Below are 19,730 nucleotides of genomic sequence, written 5' to 3' on the forward strand. Positions count from 1 at the left end.
TTTTTTTTTTTTTTGAGACGGAGTCTCGCTCTGTCACCCAGGCTGGAGCGCAGTGGGGCGATCTCGGCTCACTCCAACCTCTGCCTCCCGGGTTCATGCCATTCTCCTGCCTCAGCCTCCCGAGTAGCTGGGACCACAGGCGCCCGCCACCACGCCCGGCTAATTTTTGGTACTTTTAGTAGAGACGGGGTTTCACCGTGTTAGCCAGGAGGGTGTTGATCCCCTGACCTCGTGATCTGCCCGCCCGCCTCGGCCTCTCAAAGTGCTGGGATTACAGGAGTGAGCCACGGCGGCCGGACTTCCTTCTTTTTTAACCAAAGCCTGTTAGAATGGCTTGAATCTCGAGGTGGGTAACATTTTTCCTTTTGATTTTTGTTCCCCATATTATCTTTTCAGTGTTTATCAGATAAAGTCCTGCTGACCCCTCATGGCCCTGTCCTTAGGTGGCGTCTTACCCGACCTCCGAGGGCTCTGGAGCCGTTGAGAGAGAATAACCCTGTCGGTATTTTTGAGGCTGCTTTGAGCGCAGCCCCCCGGTAAGCTCCGGTGCTCAGGGAGACCCACGCGGCATCACTGGCACATTTCATGCTCCCGAAGCCACTGGCGACCTTCTCCAGGGTCTCAGGCTGGGCAGGGATAGAGTGCTGTGTTCCTCTATGAAACATTGTGCCCCTGGTCCTGAGGGTAGGGCGCCTCCTGCCCACTAGGTCCCTGTGGGGGCGGGGGTCCTCACACTGAGCTCCTGAGAGTGAAGAGCAGCCTCCCTCACTCCCCCGGGCAGGCTCCCCCCACTCCCCCGGGCAGCCTCCCCCACTCCCCTGGGTAGGCTCCCCCTACTCCCCTAGACAGGCTCCCCCCACTCCCCCAGACAGGCTCCCCCCACTCCCCCAGACAGGCTCCCCCGACTCTCCGGGCAGGCTCCCCCATTCCCCTCCGGGGCAGCCTCCCCCCACCCCACTTCAGGGGGCCTCCCTCGCCCCGCAGCCTCCCCCCACTCTTTGAGGCAGTCTCCCCCAATTCCCCCAGGCAGCCTGAAAAGCCCCCCAAGCAGTAGCTCTGTTTGCCCCCACTTAGCAGGGCCGCCTGCCGGGCACCCCCAAACACTAGGAGGAAGTCCCTCCCGTGGCTCCCTTTGGAGGAGGGGGAACCTGGCCAGCCAGCCCGGAAGGAGGCAGGCACAGCTCAGATCAGAGCTCAGAGAACCCAGGTCCTGAGTTCGGAGCGGAGAGGCGTCCACAGCAGCAGCACCAGGCGGCGCAGGCTGCGGCACCCAGTCCGCGGTCGCCCGGTGGAACCAGTTACTGAGAGCAGCGCAGTGGCGCCTCACTCCACCCTGCTAGCTGCGCCGACTGCTTGAAATGCAGGTTTTATTATCAGGTGTAGTGAGGCCCACAAATCAGGGGATGTTGCAGTTGAAAAGATGGTTACTCACAGTTCCCAAGAGCAGGGGCTGCGCCACACGGCGCGGGTCGGGGACACACGGGCGAACGCTGGGGTCTGCTGAAGTCGAGGGAGGAGAGGGAAACGTGAGCAGGAACCTTTATTGGAGTTTCTGTGGGAAGAAACAGTCAAGGCAGGGTGAGCAGGCTTTGGACTGGCTGGTTTGAGTAATTTCAGGGCTCTGGGACAGAAGGGGCTGTCCGGAGTTGTCTGGTACCTGGCCCTGGTGTGATCAGGGCAGGGGAATATTGGCCCTGAGTGTGAAGACAGAGGAGGTAGTGGGCTGTGTGGGCTGTGGGCTGTGAGGTGGCCCTTGGCATCTGAGAAGGAATCTCTAGCCTAGGAGGGGCAGCCTCTCTAGGGTCAGCTAAGCCCCAGGACAACAAAGCATCAGACACAGAAAATAAAAATGTTCTGTGGGTAGCAGTAATTCATTTTTTATTACCACCCACCATTGCAGTATAAGGAGATAGCATAAGTGGTTTATCCATTCTTCGTTTTTTGTTGTTGTTGGACATTGGAGTTACCTCCAGCTTTGGCTTTTACTAATAAAGCTGCCAGGATTATTCTCGCACATGTATTTGGTGGCCACACCTGTTCACTACTCTTGGTATAGACCTTGGCATGCGCAGCTTTCATGGATATTACTGAAGAGTTTTCCAAAGTGATTAAGCCAAATTTTAATGTTGTTGGCACCCTTAAGCCTTTCGGTCTGAAGACTCATGCCTTCCTTCTGTCATTCATTCAGCAAATCATTATTTTATTATTACTATTGTTATTATTAGTTTTTGAGATGGAGTTTCGCTCTTGTTGCCCAGGCTGGAGTGCAGTGGTGCGATCTTGGCTCACTGCAACCCCTGCCTCCCGGGTACAAGTGATTCTCCTGCCTCAGCCTCCCGAGTAGCTGGGATTACAGGTGCCCGCCACCATGCCCAGCTAATTTTTTGTATTTTTAGTAGAGACGGGGTTTCACCATGTTGGCCAGGTTGGTTTTGAACTCCTGGCCTCAAGCAATCCACCCGCCTCGGCCTCCCAATGTGCTAGGATCACAGGGGTGAATCACCGCCCCCAGCCCAGCAAATCATTACTAAGAGCAACTCTTTTGCCAGAAAATGTTCTAGGCATTGGTGATACCAGGGGTGATCTCCAGAGAACAGGGCATTCTAGAGGAGGCCCTGTTACAATAGACAAGGACGGCTGGGTGTGGGGGCTCACACCTGGAATCCCAGCACTTTGGGAGGCCGAGGCAGGAAGAATGCTTGAGCCCGGGAGTTCCAGACCAGCCTGGGGAACATGGAGGCTCAAGCCATCCTCCCCATCGCGCCTGGGATCACAGGCGTGAGCCACCACACCTGGCTAATTTTTGTATTTTTTGTGGAGATAGGGTTTTGCCATGTTGCCCAGGCTGGTCTCAAACTCCTGGGCTCAAGTTAATCTGCCTACCTCAGCCTTCCAAAGTGTTGGGATTATGGGCATGAGCCACCTCGCCGGGCCACAAAACCCGGTCTCTACAAAAAAAACCCCAAAAGAACAAAAATAAGCTGCGTGTGGTGGGCGCACCCATAGTCCCAGTTACTCAGGAGACTGAGGTAGGAGGATCACCTGAGTCCAGGAGGCAGAGGTTGCAGTGAGCCGAGACTGCACCACTGCACTTCAGCCTGGATGACAGAGTGAGGTCCTATCTCAAAAAAGTAATAATAAAATGAACAAGTAAATAAGTACCTGCTATAATAATTTACTTCCTATAGGGATAACCCCTAATTACATATAATTAAATTGTAATTATAATTTCAGTGAGATGACTTCTGTGAAGGAAACGAGGCTGGGTGGGGACCAATGTTGCCTCTCCTCCATCCTTTCCTAGCAGCCTGGCTAGGAGGCCGCTTGGATCCTGAAACTGTCCTCATGTCTCGATTCCTCCATGGGCTCCATTTCAATAGAGGGGTGTGGTTTTACTTTTTTTATTTTATTTTTTGAGACTGAGTTCGGCTCTTGTCGCCCAGGCTGGAGTGCAGTAGTGAAATCTCAGCTCACTGCAACCTCTGCCTCCCAGGTTCAAGTGATTCTCCTGCCTCGGCCTCCCGACTAGCTGGGATTACAGGCGTGTGCCACCACGCCTGGCTAATTTTTGTATTTTTAGTAGAGACAGGGTTTCATCATGTTGGCCAGGCTGGTTTCGAAGACCTGACCTCAGGTCATCCACCTGCCTCGGCATCCCAAAGTGCTGGGATTACAGGCATGAGCCACCTTGCCCGGCTCGGGTGTGGTTTTCAAAGAAGCACTTTTGAAATGTCTATCTCTAGTTTAGTCTCGGGGGCATTGCTCTCACTCCTCCATCGGGTCTGCTTTCCTCAACATCTGTTTGTCAGGCTCTGCTCCTTCTGGGTGGGTTGCCCTTTCATTCTGTGGCTTTCTTCCGGCGTGTGCTGTCTCTGGGTCGTGTGCTGTGGGACTCCTTGCTGGCTCCTGGGAGGTGTGGGAGGGGCAGTGTGGAATGTCTTCTGGCCTGTTTTCTGCAAACACGGGGCAGTGGAGGCCTTTCTGCAGGGGGCAGCCAACACTGTCATTGAGGCTTTTGGGTGGAGGCCCACCCTGCTCCTGGCAGAGCACTCCGGCCAGGGGGCTTACAATCAGGGCCCTCTTGAGAGGTAACCAACACCCCACCCCTGCTGCTGCCTGGCCCAGGGGAAATGGGGGTGTGGAGGGAGGCCAAGGGGCCACTGAAGAGTAGCTGGCCGTGGTGGGTTTCCTCTCAATTTCCACTCCACAAGAGTCCCTGCTTTCCAATGCTGTGTGTGCATGTGTGCGTATACACTCCCAAACTTTATATTTAAAAGAAACTATATTTTGGCTGAGTGGGGTGGCTCATGCCTGTGATCCCAGCACTTTGAGAGGCCAAGGTGGGTGGATTCCTTGAGTCCAGGAGTTCAAGACCAGCCTGGTGATCTGCCTGCCTCGAATTCCCAAAGTGCTGGGATTACACACGTGAGCCACTGCACCTGGCTTAATAAACTTCATTTTATTTTATTATTTATTTATTTATTTATTTATTTTGAGACGCAGTCTCGCTCTGTCGCCCAGGCTGGAGTGCAATGGTGCGATCTCAGCGCACTGCAACCTCTGCCTCCCAGGTTCAAGCAATTCTCCTGCCTCAGCCTCCTGACTAGCTGGGATTACAGGTGCCCGCCACCACGCCCAGCTAATTTTTGTATTTTTAGTAGAGATGGGGTTTCACTATGTTGGCCAGGCTGGTCTCGAACTCCTGAGCTCAGGTGATCTGCCTACCTCGGCCTCCCAAAGTGCTGGGATTACAGGTGTGAGCCACCGTGCCCGGCCATAAACTTTGTTTTTAAGAACAGCTTTATATTTACAGAAAAACTGTGATGACAGTTTAGAAAGTTCACATATATGCCACACCCAGTTTCCTTTATTTTAATATCTTATAATAATATGGTGCATTTGTTGCCTTTGATGGACCAATATTGATACACCATGATTAACGATGGTCCAGCTGTACTAGGCTTTCCTTAGCTTTACCTAATGTCCTTTTTCTGCTCCAGGAGCCCATTCAAGACACCACATTACAAACGAAAATGTATTTTCTGTCATTTCTGGGACCATGGACAGGGTGGGGAGGCAACGGTATGTGCTCCTGGCTCGTCAACACCGTGAAGCTGGGTTTCTGGCTCCCCAGGGACTTGCGGAGCACGTGGCAAGGGCATCAGACTTGATTTCATGCATCCTGGGTGTCTGTTCCACTCCCAGGCCTTCTTCAGCGTGTCCTCTGACTTGTCCCCTCTCTGGCCTCGGTTTCCTCATCTGGAAAATGAGGGCCTTGGTGAGTTTCCTCTGGTAGGCGGTGGCCTGGGGCAGAGGGAACTGGCAGGCTTGGTGTTGTCCTGAGGGTGGAGCTGGGGCTCAGGGCGGCAGATCTCACGGAGTTCAACACAGGGGTGAAGGCTCTGATTTTGGAAGCTTTTTAATTCAAAGGTCAGGGGCCAGAGTCCTGCCCCAGCCTTGCTGTTAATTCCTCTGTGCCTCAGGCAAGGTGCTCCTCATCTCTGGGCCTCAGTCTCCTGATCTGTAAAGTGATGGCTGGTGGGATGGCTTCTGAGGACCCTTCTGGCTGGGAACAGAGCAGGCTGCCCTGGGAGCAATGAGTCTTCTCCCAAGGGTGCAAGCTGGGCCGGGAGGCCTGCTGGGTGTGGCAAGGGTGATGGCCATGGTGGCACTGTGGGTCCCCCTGCTGATGGAAAATCTGGCCTCTGTGTCCACCTTTCCCATGGCTAATTCAGGGGATGGTGGCTGGCGGCTGCAGGACACCCATGCCTTCCTTCCTGGCTCACTCAGGACTGCCTTTGGCCCTGAGCTAAGGAAGGCCTGCCAAGTGTACCAAACCCTGGGCCATGGACTTCCATGGGACGCACAGAAGCGCGCCCTCACTGTGTCGAGCCTGTGGCAGCTCTGGCTGATGTGTCAGTCAGCTCCCAGGCAGCTGCCAGTGGAGGCCAGGCTCTGGCCCACAGGCACAGCAGGTCCACCCTCCAAAGCTCCAAGGGAGTGGGAGAAGGAACAGAGGCATCACTGAGATGAAGATGAGGGGCCCTGTGCCCTTACCTCCCCAAAACCAGACTTTCCATTTGAGAACATTCAGGTTCTTCCTTGTTTCCGAGCCTTTGCATCTGCTGTTCCCCCTACCACCAATGCCTTTCCCTTTTCTAGCTGTTGAACTCCTACCCACCCCTCAAGACCCAATGCAAAAGTCCCTTCTACTGGATCCTAGCTGCTTCAGGGCCTACCTGTGTCATGGCACGTATCATCCTGAATCATAACAGCCACCTCTGTACCTGTGTCCCCATCCAGACCTCAAGTTCCCTGAAGGCAGGAGTGGGTCTGACTCATCCCTGTGAGGTTGCTGCAGACGCATTATCTCCCCTTTGCATTACTGGTGAAAGGGGCGGGTGGAGGAAGGGAGGATTGCTGCACGGACCTTTCCTCAGCGCCTGTTTACTGGCACCGTCGCATCCATTCCACGCCGATCCTCCGCAGTCCCTCTATCCTGCCAGCAGCTCCTCCGTGGGGCAGGGGCGGCGCGAGCCACAGGGGCGTGCCCGCGAGCGGGTCGGGGCTGCGGAGAGAACGGGGCCGGGGTAAAAACCCGACCGCTGCCCGCGGGTGGGCGGGGCGCGCAGAGCCAGTGGGAGGCCGCGGTGGCAGCAGTTGCCCCGCGCATCGAGGGACCCAGGGACTCGCGTAGATGGCGCGCGGCCACCTCGGTCCTGCCGGGGAGCCCCATTTCCAACCGAGGCAACTGAGGTTCCCAAAGCGCCAGCTACCTGCCGGGGTCTGGAGGGCGCCGGGGCCCGGAGGGCGCCGGGGCACGGCCGCCCCGCCCAGCCAGAGGTGCACCGCCCCAAGCCTGGCGCACCTGGCCCCGCCCCGCCGGGACCCCGCCCCGCCCCCGCCCCGCCCCCGCCCCCGCCCCGATCAGAGCTGGTTCCGCGCCGTAGCCGCCGCGACAGGTGCAGCAGAGCCCAGCCGGCCGCGCTCCGAACGGCGCCTCCCGCCCCACCATGGGCAACAGCGCGAGCCGCAGCGACTTCGAGTGGGTCTACACCGACCAGCCGCACACGCAGCGGCGCAAGGAGATACTGGGTGAGCGCAGCGCGGGGCTCCCGCCGGGTGGGGACCGCCCCGTGGGCCCATCTTGGAGCCGCGTCGTGGGGTCGAGCCCAGACGGGCCGCTCCAGCTCTGGCCCAAATTTCAGCGGGCGCTCCGCCATTGTCGCTCCCCTCCCCGGGGTCCCCGGCCGGCTCCCCGAGGGTCCCCCACCCTGGCCGGGTCTGAAACTCCCCGGGACCTGAGGATTCCGAGGACTCCAGTACGGGTCCGAGCGCCCAGGAGCGCGTCTCAGCTGTTCCTCGCGGGCCGCGGGACGCGAGCCACTCCCGGGGCCGGGGCCGGGCTCTGGGATGCTGGGACGCGAGGGAGCAGGGGCGGCCCCGGGACGCGCTACGAGGTGCACTCACCCCCTGGCGCGGAGGCAGCTTGCGCGCCGCGGAGCCTCCACCCGCAGCCACTGGGCGCCTGCTGCGCTCAGAGCCCCTGGGTCCCGCGGCCACGGGCGCCCCAGGCTGGAGTTCAGGGCGAGTGAGCGCCGGGAAGGGAGCAAACGCTAATGAGAGGCGCGCGTGTTTTCTTTGAAAAAAGCAAAGATTGTACTAAAGAATCCATCTATTCTGGCATGTCGCTTATTACGTGGTGGCTGTTTTCCTTGTCGCTTCGTGTCCTCTGCGAGGAGGGCATTTACACACTCGGAGTCACTCTCGTTCATGTCAGAGGCCCCATCCAACCCACAAGCAAGGTGGCCCCGGTGAGTCGTCCTTGGCCTGGGTTAAGGGGCCTGCGTCTGGAGAGTGGCTTTTGTCAGATGCCACCAAATAGCCACAGGCTGAGACAGGCCCGCCCCTCCCGCTCCCACGTGGGAGGCACCCCTGCCTAACTCAGCACCGCGCGTTGGCACACTTTGTAATCTTCAGTTAGATGGGGGAAACAATACTGTTTCATTGTGGCTTTAATTTGCACTTAGTTGATGGATGGTTTCACATTTTAATTGGGCGTTTTATTTAATTAATTAATTAATTTAGAGACAGTCTCGCGATCTTGGCTGACTGCGACCCCCACCTCCCAGGTTCAAGCGATTCTCCTGCCTCAGCCTCCTGAGTAGCTGGGATTACAGGCACCTGCCACCACACCTGGCTAATTTTTGCATCTGTAATAGAGATGGGGTTTCACCATGTTGGCTAGGCGTGATCTCAGCTCACTGCAACCTCTGCCCCCTGGGCTCAACTCATCCTCCTGCCTCAGCCTCCTGAGTAGTTCAGACTACAGGTGTGTACCACTATGCCCGGCTATTTTTTTGTATTTTTACTAGAGACAGGGTCTTGCCATGTTGCCTAGGCTGGTCTCAAACTTCTGAGCTCGAGGGATCTCAGCCTCCCAAAGTGTTGGGACTACAGGCATGAGCCATGAGCCACCACGCCTGGCCTGAACAACCTTTTTTTTTTTTTTTTTTTTTGAGATGAAGTCTTGCTCTGTTGCCCAGGCTGGAGTGCAGTGGTGCGATCTCCACTCACTGCAACCTCCGCCTCCCAGGTTCAAGCGATTCTCCTGCCTCAGCCCCCTGAGTAGCTGGGATTACAGGCACCTGCCACCACACTCGGCTAATTTTTGTATTTGTAGTAGAGATGGGGTTTCACCATGTTGGCTAGGCTGGTCTCAAACTCCTGACCTCAGGTGATTCACCCGCCTCTGCCTCCCAAACTGTTGGGATTACAGGTGTGAGCCACTGCACCCAGCCAATTTTTTCTTTCTTCTTTTTTTAATCCCATGGCAGCATACTGAGATACCATGACTTTTAAATGTTTGAAACCCAAGATACATTGGGTGGCTAGCCTGTGACTGCATCCCGGGGTAGCTGGGGCCTCAGGAGCTGGAAGCCTCTACGTGGATTTGTGACTGCTGTGGTTTCTCCTGGGAGGTGAGCTGCAGCCCAGCACCGTCTGGTCCCAGCAGTGGTAGCTGCCTCCCGTTTGCTGTGGAACTCCTGGGTTTGCTGTGGAACTCCTGGGTAGGGCGGGGAGGAACCTTGGGGGTCATCTGACCCTCCCTCACTGCTCATCATGTAAACAGGGCAGGTGTCCTGGCTACTGCCCCTCAGCAGGTCTGAGGCGGGGCTGAGGCTGCAGCAGGGGCCTCCTTCGCCCTGTTTGCGTTTCTGTCCCCTCCCCTGGCTATCCCCAGCTTCCCTTCACAGGACTCATTGGGTATCTGGCCCCATGTGGAAAAGGCAAGAGGCACATGGCAACCAGTGTCCTGGTCCTTAGGAGCTTGTATCCATAGAATAGGAGCTGGGCCTACCCCAGGGCCACCTGGAGGGACCCAGACACTCTGGGCTGTGGCATCACTTTCCCAATCTGCAAAACGGGCAGTCATCCTATCAGGCAGAGTAGGTGTGAGGATGAGATGATACCTCAGCTGGGAAGGTGCCAGGGGTGGTACCTGGCCCTCCAGGACACGGGGAAGGAGCTCTCTCTAAAGAGGGAAGCCACAGGCCCTGGAACCAATCCAGGAGGCTTTCTGGAGGGAGTGGCTACGAAGGTTGAAAGACTTGGAAGAGGGAGAGGCACCTGGGGCCAGGGCTTGGGGAGCACAAGTCCTCAGGGCGGGCTCTCCAGCTTGGCCCACACTCCTTTTCCTGCGGGGAGGAAGCAGGAGCTTCCTTTCCACCTGTTGTTTGCAGCTAATAAACTTGGAATGTGCCATTCCCTCCCTCCCCGGCACTGGCACAAGCTGTTCCCCAGGTGAATGTCCCTCCTCCCTGCTCTGCCGGGCTCTCTCTTGCTTAGCCTTGCTCGCTCATTTCAGTCCCACCTCCTGCAGAAAGCCCCTCCACTGCTCCCAGACCTGGCCCAGCTGGATGGAGACCCTCCTCTTAGTTCCCCCCCATGGCTCCAAGCCCTCTGGGCTCTGGGCTCTTTGGGGCACAGTTCAAGAGCTTGGCTGTGGAGCTGAACTCCTGGCAGTGACCCTGACACCCACTTATTAGCCACGGGTGAGTCTGTAAACAGATGAAGGAGTTGGGGCCTGGGCAAATTAAAAGGGGTTAATAAATCATACCTTCCTAATGGGGTTGTTGTGCAGATTAAATGAGGTGATATGTAAAGTACTTATTACTCCAGGACTCGATGAGTATCAGCTGCGATGATAATGATTCACGTCTCAGAGAGAGACCTGGCAAGGCCTGTCATTTCCCTAAGGAAGAGGAATACTCGCTGCTTCCTCTATGCCTGTGCTATTCCCAGTCCTTGGAGAAATGCTCTGTGTAACTGCCAGCATCTCTTTATAGAAGAGGCAGGAGTGAGGCTCAGAGAGGGGAAGCAACTTGCCCGGGAACACATAGGCCAGGCTGGTGCTCAGGCAGCCTCCTGCCCCACCCAGCTGGCTCCTGCAGCCTATGCCAAGCTCCTGGGTGCCCAGGGATGTTCAATAAAGATCATAATCTGACAGAATGCAGGAAGTCCTTGCAAAGAGCTGGCTCCACGAGCTCTGTGGGTTGGGGCCAAAGTCCGTCTCCAGCTCCTGCCTGGGAGGGGGACATGCTCCCCAGAACATAACTTCTTAAGAAAGTGGGGTCTCCTAGCCCAGGGCTGAGGCTCCCTGGCCTGAAAGGGCAGGACCGGAGCCAGCGAGACTGGCCCCATCAGAGACCCAGCCAGGCGTGGCCGGTGGAGTAAGAGGCAAGCTCTGGGTTTGTTTTTTTTTTTTTGAAAATGAATAGCTTTGTAATTTTGTTTGTTTTTAAATTATGAAAGCAGGGCACACATGGTAATACAAAAATTCAAATAAAGAAAAACAAAAGAGAAAATCCCGGAAGCGAGACTGCTGGCCGTTGCTGGATTATTTGCTTCAGAAAGGCTGGGGCTGGGGCTCTGTCAGTGGTAACTGGTAAAATCCAGGACCAAACTGCCAGAGCCACAAGGGGAACTTGGGGCTCCATCTCCCAGCCACAGAGCTGCCCTGTTGCAGGGTAGCCCCATCTCTGTAACGTACAGGGGCCTGGCTGCTCCCAGACCTTCAGTATGTATTTGTCACTGGAAATGAAGGGCAGGTTTAGTGAGCGGCTGGTGAGAAGGTGGGCACTTGCCACACTTTCCAGATTCAACTAGGTCCCAGGGTGCCTCCCACACTGGACAGGGTCAGGCTTGTCTCTTGGCACAAAACCTCAGGTGGCAGGGATGGAAGCTGTGGGTAGGTGGCTTCCCAGAGCATTAGGCCAGGGCTGGGAGGAAGAAGTTTAGGAAGGAGGGAATTAGGAGGGCTTTGCTGCCTTTGTGAGGAGAGGCTTGTCCCAGGTGGGGTTACTCAGCTGTGGATGGGTGGAGGAAAGGCCACGTTGTATGGAAGCATTTCCTGCTGTGGCCACTAGGTGGTATCATCAACCCTGAGCAGCTTTGTGGTGGAACAGGGAGCTGGGAAGCAGGTGGCGGCAGAGGTGGAATATTGGAGTGATGATGGGCAGTGACAAGGGGCACCTCCCATGTGGCCAGTGAGTGACTGTCATATGATGGTATTTGGCCTCCCTGGGAAGGTGATAGAGCAGGTCTCCCTAGATGTTGCCAGAGCCAGGGCTTGGGGGCTCATTGGGGCCCATTGTGCAAGTGATAAGAGGCCCCTTTGCTTTTGGGAGCCCTGCTGGGGACAAGACAAAAGTGACTTTATTGCCAGCCAGTCAGGAGGGGCGGGGTGGAGTGGCCTGCGACTGGGAGTAGGGGTCTGACGTGGCGTGGGCCCTGTCTCTGCCACTCTTGGAGGCAAGGGCACAGCAGGCCTGGCTGCCTGTTTCTGATGCAGTCCCTCTGCCCAAGCCTGGCTTAGCAGATTTGTCAGGAGAATTTCTGGGCAAAAGGTGTAACCCATCAGAGTCGCACCAGGGTGATGCAACTGTCCTGTGGGTGCAGGGGGCTTTGGGCTGGCCTTCCTTCAGCAGGCCCTGCCTCCAGCTCTGCCCTCTGGAATTTTATGAGTGAGCCTGCTAACTGGTATAAGTGTGCAGATCTGCTGGTGCCAGACGTTTCACACCTTGGCACCTGATGCCCCTTCTTCCCCATGGGCCCCTAGGGAAGACCCCACCTCCATGTGCTCACAGCCACAGAGGCTGTCAGAGCAGATGCCTTACAGATGGAGACTGAGGAGACAGGTCCAGAGAGGGACAGGGGCTTGCCCAAAGGCACACAGGAGTCTCACTGAGCCTGATCAATGATTTTTTTTTTTTGAGATGCTTTGTTGCCAGGCTGGAGTCCAGTGGTGCGATTTTGGCTCACTGCAACCTCTGCCTCCCGGGTTCAAGCAATTCTCCTGCCTCAGCCTCCCAAGTAGCTGGGACTACAGGTGCACGCCACCTTGTCCAGCTAATTTTTGTAGTTTTAGTAGAGACGGGGTTTCACCATGTTGGCCAGGCTGATTTTTAACTCCTGACCTCAGGTGATCTGCCCATCTCGGCCTCCCAAAGTGCTGGGATTACAGGTGTGAGCCACTGCACCCAGCCCTGATCCAGAATTTTCTCCGGGTGCTTTGTGGCAGTGTAGCCAAGCACTAGATTGGTGTTGATGGAGTCCTAGTCCACATCAGGGCCTTGCTCACCATTGTGCAGGCCTGGAGTCGGGGGTCCTGAGTTCAAGTCTTGGCTCTGTCAGCCTTGCTGCACCTTGGTGGGCCCTTCTTTGTGCCTCCCTGGACCTCAGACCCTTTCTTTCTGTGTCCTGCCTGAACAGGGTGACTTCTAGCAACAGCCGTTGTTCATGGCCACCTGCCCAGTTGCCTCCTGCCTCACCTGGGGCCACTGCTGGAAACTATCTGTGTGGGTCTGTGTATCTTGGTTCCAGGCGGCTGTGCACGTCGGGCTCTGTGCTGCCTCATGGAGCAGAGAGCCCTCAAGGCACATGTGTCGCCCAGCTACTCCTGCCATCCAGGCTGGAGGTCTGGAAGGGCAGAGTCACACCTGAGGTCAGCTGAGTGCCCACAGCAGGACAGAGCTCCCAGGCTGGGCCGGGTTTGGGTGTCTAGCCAGAGCCCATGCAGGCCTGCAGTTCCTCATGGGGCTGCCAGGGAGCTGTGTCTCTCCCTGTCCTTCTCTGCCTTGGGCTTTCCCTCTCTCTTGTGGCCCAGAGAAGATGGGGCCCAAGGCCATGGAACCCATTGACTCCCACTCCCCAGCCCCACCCATTCTCCCTGTCCCCCTTTCTTTGAGGCCCTGGAAGAGGCCCTGTATTAGTCAGTGTTCTCCAGAGAGACAGAACTGATAGGATCTATGTATCTATGTATCTATCTATCTCATCTATTATATCTATCTATCTATCTATCTATCTATCTATCTATCTATCTATCTATCTATCTATCTGATCTGTTTTTGCCATTACTGTCGCCCAGGCTGGAGTTCAGTGGTGCAATTGTGGCTCACTACAGCCCTGAACTCCTGGGCTCAAGCGATCTTCCCACCTCAGCCTCCCAAGTAGCTGGGACCACAGGCACACACCACCACACCTGGCTGATTTTTAAACTTTTTGCGTAATAAGGCCTTGCTATATTGCCCAGGCTGATCCTGACCTCCTGGGCTCAAGGAAACCTCCTGCCTCAGCCTTCCAAAGTGCTGGGATTACAGTGTAAGCCACCATGCCCCGATCGATCGATCGATCGATCGATCTATCTATCTATCTATCTATCTATCTATCTATCTATCTATCTAATCTTATGTCTGTCTACCTACCTACCTACCTACCTATCTAGCTTTCCTCCCTTCCTCCCTCCCCTCCCTCCTTTCGTTTTCCTTTCCCTTTCCCTTTCCCTTTCCCTTCCCCTTCCCCTTTCCTTCCCTTTCCTTTCCTTCTATCCATTCAAAGAGGGGATTTATTAGGGGAATTGGCTCATGTGATTATGGAGGCTGTAAAGTCCCATGACAGACTGTCTGCAAGCTGGAGACCCAGGGGTGGCAGTAGGGGTAGCATGGTTCAGTCTGAGTCTGAGGGCCTCAGAACCAGGGAACTCGATGGTGGAACCCTCAGTATGATATTGAAGGTCTGAAAGCAGGCAGAGGGTGGAGGGTGCTGGTGTAGTTCCTGGAGTCCAAAGGCTGGAGTTTTGATATCCAAGGACTAGAGAAGCGTGTGTTGCAGCTCCAAGAGAGGGAAGCGGTGGGAGGAGAGAGGGATGGGAGGAGAGAGGGAGGGAAAGACAGGAGGGAAACCTTTGCCTCTGCCTTTTTGTTCTATCGGGACCCTAGCTGATTGGATGGTGCTGGCCCACATTGAGGGCGGGCCTTCCTCACTCAGTCCACTTACCCTCTGCCAGTCTGGAAACACCTTGACAGACACCCAGAAATAACGCTCCATAGTCTCGAGGAGTTCCTGAATCCCCTTGGCACCCAGCTCCAGTGCCCCTTGCCTTCTTGATGCCCACCCTGGCATCTCCTTCCCGTCCTGCCATCCTCTGGTGCCTTCCTGTCACCCTCCCTGCCCCATGCCCTAGGCAGACCCACCTTCGCTACCTCATCTCACCCTCACCTTGCCTCGGGCTGTGCCGGAACAGCTCCTGCTGAGACACCATGACCTGGCTAAGTCCAGGGACACCTGCTGTCTCTTCTTGCCCCTGAACCTCTGTGACCCCCGGCAGCTGACCACCTCCAAGCCCTGGCTTCAGTTACTACTCCATCCTGACTGCACCCAGGGTGACCTCAGCCACGACCCTCTCCTGCACATCCAGTCTGCATGGCGTGGTCCCGAGTGTTCCTGGCATGTCCCCACTCCCACTCCCCCAGGGACCTGGGCGCTCTGGAGCTGTAGATGGTAGATCTTTGCAATCTTTGCAAAAAGTGTGGGTGGTTTTCTCCTGGCAAGGAGTCAGTCAACTGACCTTGGGTGGGTGCAGAGTAGACCCACTCCTAAGACAGGGCATCCGGGGGGCCCACTGGAGGCTGGGGTGTTCAGTGAGGCCTTTCTGCCCAGTGGGTTGGGACTCCCAGCCTATGCCACCTCTGGAACTCCTTGGGTGCAAAGCTCCAGCAGCTGCTGTTTTCAGAACTGTCATCAGGCTCCTGCTCTAGCAAAGCTTCTCTGGGCCTCAGGCCTTTGGTAGGAGCCCCCTGTACCTGCAGTGTGGGTGTCTCGGGCTCCCTGAGTACCATTCTCTGCTCGTTCAGCTCCTTGGGGGTCCCTCGGCCACGTGCTGCAGTCCAGCAGGTGCCTGCAGGCAGGTGAGGTGACCTGGGGCTCCCTGCATCTGTTCCCTCCTTGAGTCGCGCCCTGCGTTGCCCGTGCTCAGCTGCCTCGTGCACTGCTCAGTTTTTAGTTACTTCCAGTTGGTGGCTCCCAAGCCTGCAAGCTTCGGGCCTGCTCTTGTTGGAACAAGCCAGGGCCAGGCCGTCGCCCCAAGACCAGCTTTCACTCTTAGATCAGATCACTTCCTTTAATGACAATAGTACCAGCTTGTGCCTACTGAGCGCTGGCACCCCCAGGGCTCAGACTATCGTGCTGGCCTCTCCACAGCCTGACGGGCATAGAGGAATGGCATCCCCGTTTCCCAGATGGGAAGATGCAGGCTGGTGGGGCCCCTGCTAGCCAGGTGGCGGCTGGGGTCGGGCCCCTGAGGCTTGCTGGGACCTGCCTGCGTTAGGCCTCTTGCCAGATACGCCATACTGGAAACAGCCCAGAGTCTACTCAGAGGGGACTTAGGGGCATGCCTGTTGGATGGGCCAGCCCAGTGGCTGTTTCTGGGGTCCCAGTGGCTCTGGAGGCCCCAGCACACCCACGGGAGACAGGACCAGCCCATAGCTGGGGCTGGGTGAGGGGCTGGCAGGGTGGGCGCTGCTGTCCTTCTGTGTGCAGGTTTCTCCTCTCTCTGGTGGTCCACAGTGGAGCCCCTGAGGGAAGGCTGGGGCTTGGAGGGGCAGCTGAGTCCTAGGAGGTGCTGAGGAAAGCGGGAAGGGCACGGGGCTCCCTGAAAGTGGGCCACACAGGGCATGGGGAGGGACCCCGAGGGTGCACCACACAGGCAGGACTTAGTATACTTGCTCAGCAGATGGGGAAAGTGAGGCCCATTCTCCAAGGTCAGGGCTGCCAGGCTCTGTCATGGCTCTCACCTCTGAGGGGTGCAGGAGTGGCTGATGTTTGCCTGCACCCAAGAGCTGGAGGCCTGGGCTGGCCCTCCCCAGAGCTGCCTGCTTGTGACTCACCTGGCACAGGTGTGGCCTGCCCCTCCCCCTTGCCCCAAGGTTTGGTCTCCTTCCAAGGGGAAGCAGTGGCTGGTTGTCTGTGGAATGGGGGGTGGCGGGAGGGTTGGGGTGGGAGTGGGGCTGGAACTGGCCGGCCCCCAGGTGGGTTGGCTACTGCCCTGGGGGCAGGGGCATCCCTGGGTAAGAGGGAGGCAGTGGGCAGTGGTGCCTTCAGACCTGCGGTCTCAGCCTACATCCAGACACACAAAGGGGACTTTGCATGCGACTTCCTTGGCCCTGCACCTGGGCCAGAGCCTTCCTGAGTGGGAGCTGCCAGCAGGTCCTCCTTGCCCTGTCTGACAGGAGACATTGCTTCCCTGCCTGGAACCACTTTGCTGCGGGCACTGGGCCCCCACCTTCTGGCTGAGGCCCCCCGTGTGCTTGAGCACACAGCACTGAGGCACAGTCTCTGAATCGTCCCCGCTGGCCCAGACCTGCTGGGTGGGAACAAGCTGGGATGAGGCCTGGCTCGGGGAGCAGCAGGGCCCACCTGCCCGCGTGGGCCACATGTGCCCCTGCTGGAGTCCTGCCCTCTGAGTCTGGCGAGATGAGGCTCGGCCAGGGTGGGGGCCAGCGGGCCCTCGAGGGACAGGGCCTGTGTGCATGGTCAAAGGGACCAGCGAGGTTTGCTGGCCACTCCCACCTTCTCACCCCTCGGCCACTGCAGTGGGAGCGGAGGAGGATGGGGTGCAGCCCCACTGAGCAGGGCCTCACACCTCCCTGTTTTCCTTGCAGCCAAGTACCCGGCCATCAAGGCCCTGATGCGGCCGGATCCGCGCCTCAAGTGGGCGGTGCTGGCGCTGGTGCTGGTGCAGCTGCTGGCCTGCTGGCTGGTGCGAGGGCTGGCCTGGCGCTGGCTGCTGTTCTGGGCCTACGCCTTTGGAGGCTGCATGAACCACTCGCTGACGCTGGCCATCCACGACATCTCGCACAACGCAGCCTTTGGCACGGGCTGTGCGGCGCGCAACCGCTGGCTGGCCGTGTTCGCTAATCTGCCCGTGGGTGTGCCCTACGCCGCCTCCTTCAAGAAGTACCACGTGGACCACCACCGCTACCTGGGTGGCGATGGGCTGGATGTGGACGTGCCCACGCGTCTGGAGGGCTGGTTCTTCTGCACACCTGCCCGCAAACTGCTCTGGCTGGTGCTGCAGCCCTTCTTCTACTCGCTGCGGCCGCTCTGCGTCCACCCCAAGGCCGTGACCCGCATGGAGGTGCTCAACACGCTGGTGCAGCTGGCGGCCGACGTGGCCATCTTTGCCCTCTGGGGGCTCAAGCCCATGGTCTACCTGCTGGCCAGCTCCTTCCTGGGCCTGGGCCTGCACCCCATCTCGGGCCACTTCGTGGCCGAGCACTACATGTTCCTCAAGGGCCACGAGACCTACTCCTATTATGGGCCCCTCAACTGGATCACTTTCAATGCGGGCTACCACGTGGAGCACCACGACTTCCCCAGCATCCCGGGCTACAGCCTGCCGCTGGTACGTGGCTGGGGTGGCAGGGCTGCGGCAGGGCAGGGCTGCACAGCCATCGGAGGAGGTGGGGGCCCTGGAAGGGCCTTGGGCCATGCCCAGCAGCCTCTCCCTCTTTGTGCTGGTCATGGCATGGCCACTTGCACTTGTCCCCAGGGCAGGAGGAAAGGAAACAACACAGGCGAGTCCTCTGCTGGAGGCTGAAGCAAATTCAGGGAGGTACGGTCTGAGAGGCATTTCACAGTCCAGGCTGCTTGAAGCCTCCATGATACTGACGGGGTGTCTTCCTTGAAGCGGGGCGGCATTAGCAACACTGCAAGGGAAGCACCATCCTTCCCGTCTGCAGGCTCTTTTCCTGCTCATTCCTTGTCATTGCCCTGTGACCCTCCAAGGGCCAGAGAGGACAGGGTGGGCCTTGCAAAGGCTTGGGCAGAGCTGATGGGGAGTGGAAGCCCCAGGTATGGGCACCTCTGCCTTAGGCGACTGGGAGCTGGAGAATTTCTGAATGAGAAAGGAGGAAGGGGAAGGGGGAGGAGGAGCCGTCCCTCAGCCATTGCCAGCCTGCGCCTTGGTAGCCTCTGACTGCCTGGAAAGAGCTGGTTACCTGTGGCAAAGGGGGCGGGAGGAGGTGGCACTGGGGAGGTGTTCGAGCGCCTGAGCGCACGCCTGTGTGCACCGGGGTGTGCACGTGTCTGTGTGAACACGTTTGCCCTGTGATTATGTGTGGGTGCCTGCCCATGTGCGCAGGTATTTGCATGTGTGCCTGGGCGTGTGCACACACATCTGCGTGTGGTTATGTGTGAGCGCTTACCTGGTTGTGCAGGTGTGTGTGCACCCTGGCCTGTGTGACTCTGGAATCCCTCAGACTGAATTCCAAGCCTGGGCCGTGGCCTGTGCCCTCCATTCCGGCTGGCAGTACCAAGGTGGTGGTCTGCACCAGGGACCATCTCACTTGAACCTCACCACAGCCCAGGAGGCAGCTGCCTCCTCATCCATTATCCCTGTTGTATAGATAAGAAGGCAGAGGCACAGGGGGAGAGGTGCCCGCCTCAGGAGGTGACGGGGCAGAGGGGAGAGGCGCCTGCCTCAGGAGGTGACGGGGCGGAGGGGAGAGGTGCCCGCCTCAGGAGGTGACGGGGCAGAGGGGAGAGGTGCCCCCCTCAGGAGGTGACGGGGCGGAAGGCAGAGGTGCCCACCTCAGGAGGTGACGGGGCGGAAGGCAGAGGTGCCCGCCTCAGGAGGTGATGGGGGGAGGGGGAGAGGCGCCCGCCTCAGGAGGTGATGGGGGGAGGGGGAGAGGTGCCCGCCTCAGGAGGTGATGGGGGGAGGGGGAGAGGTGCCCGCCTCAGGAGGTGGCAGAGCAAGAATCCAGACCCAAGCTGGCAGAGAGCCTGCTGTGAGCCACGAGCCTTTACCTCTCCTGAGCAAAGTGAGAGGCTCTGGGTGCCTGGTGCTGGCCTCTGCTGTCCTGGTTTTGCGGCCAGGCTCCCTGCATCCTAAGAGCATCCTTAGGAGGTGACAGGGCGAAGAGGGGGCAGGAAGGGCATCCTGGGGGGGGCAGGGAGGGCATCCGTGTGATGGGAGCTGGGCCAAGGCTGCATGCTGTTGAGCAGTGGGGCGGCGCGGTGGTGGTGCAGTTGCGGGCGCTGAAGCTGGGAGCACTTCCTGGAGGAAGTGGGTGGGGGTGTCTGTGTAGAGCAAAGGCTGGAGGGGACAGCAGGTGCTCAAGAGGCCCTTGGAACGTGACAAGCAGTGAGGCTGGCTGAGGCTGAGGTTGGCAGGTCACAAGGCTGAGATGTATGGGTGTGACACTGTGGCCTGGCAGGACTCAGGTGGGCACTCAGCACTGTGTAGGCGCTGCGGGAGAACCCCCCGAGGGCCCACCACCCCAGCAGTGGGGTCTGCCGGGTCAGAAGGCGGGGTGGGCCGAGTGGAGTGGTGCAATGAATTCTGCAACTACTACTTGGGGCAGGCGCTCCGAGCTGAGCCCGTGGGT

General features: G+C 58.0%; 1 protein-coding gene across 2 annotated transcripts in view; it reads left to right on the forward strand.

The window, feature by feature from the left end:
* The window catches only part of DEGS2 (delta 4-desaturase, sphingolipid 2), a 29,338-nt gene that overhangs the window by 8,709 nt on the left and 899 nt on the right, over nucleotides 1–19,730 (forward strand). Inside the window, exons 2-3 of one of the 2 annotated variants that reach the window (XM_032179731.2) lie at nucleotides 444–536; nucleotides 17,001–17,743. In XM_032179731.2, the coding sequence (XP_032035622.1) occupies nucleotides 17,027–17,743 (717 nt within the window). In that variant the 5' untranslated portion in view covers nucleotides 444–536; nucleotides 17,001–17,026. Of the gene's footprint in view, nucleotides 1–443; nucleotides 537–6,973; nucleotides 7,096–17,000; nucleotides 17,744–19,730 lie in introns of those variants that run through there. The other variant, XM_032179730.2, reaches the window with a different exon arrangement.

This window comes from Hylobates moloch, unplaced genomic scaffold (genome assembly GCF_009828535.3).
Source record: "Hylobates moloch isolate HMO894 unplaced genomic scaffold, HMol_V3 SCAFFOLD_16, whole genome shotgun sequence".
Lineage (NCBI taxonomy): Eukaryota > Metazoa > Chordata > Mammalia > Primates > Hylobatidae > Hylobates > Hylobates moloch.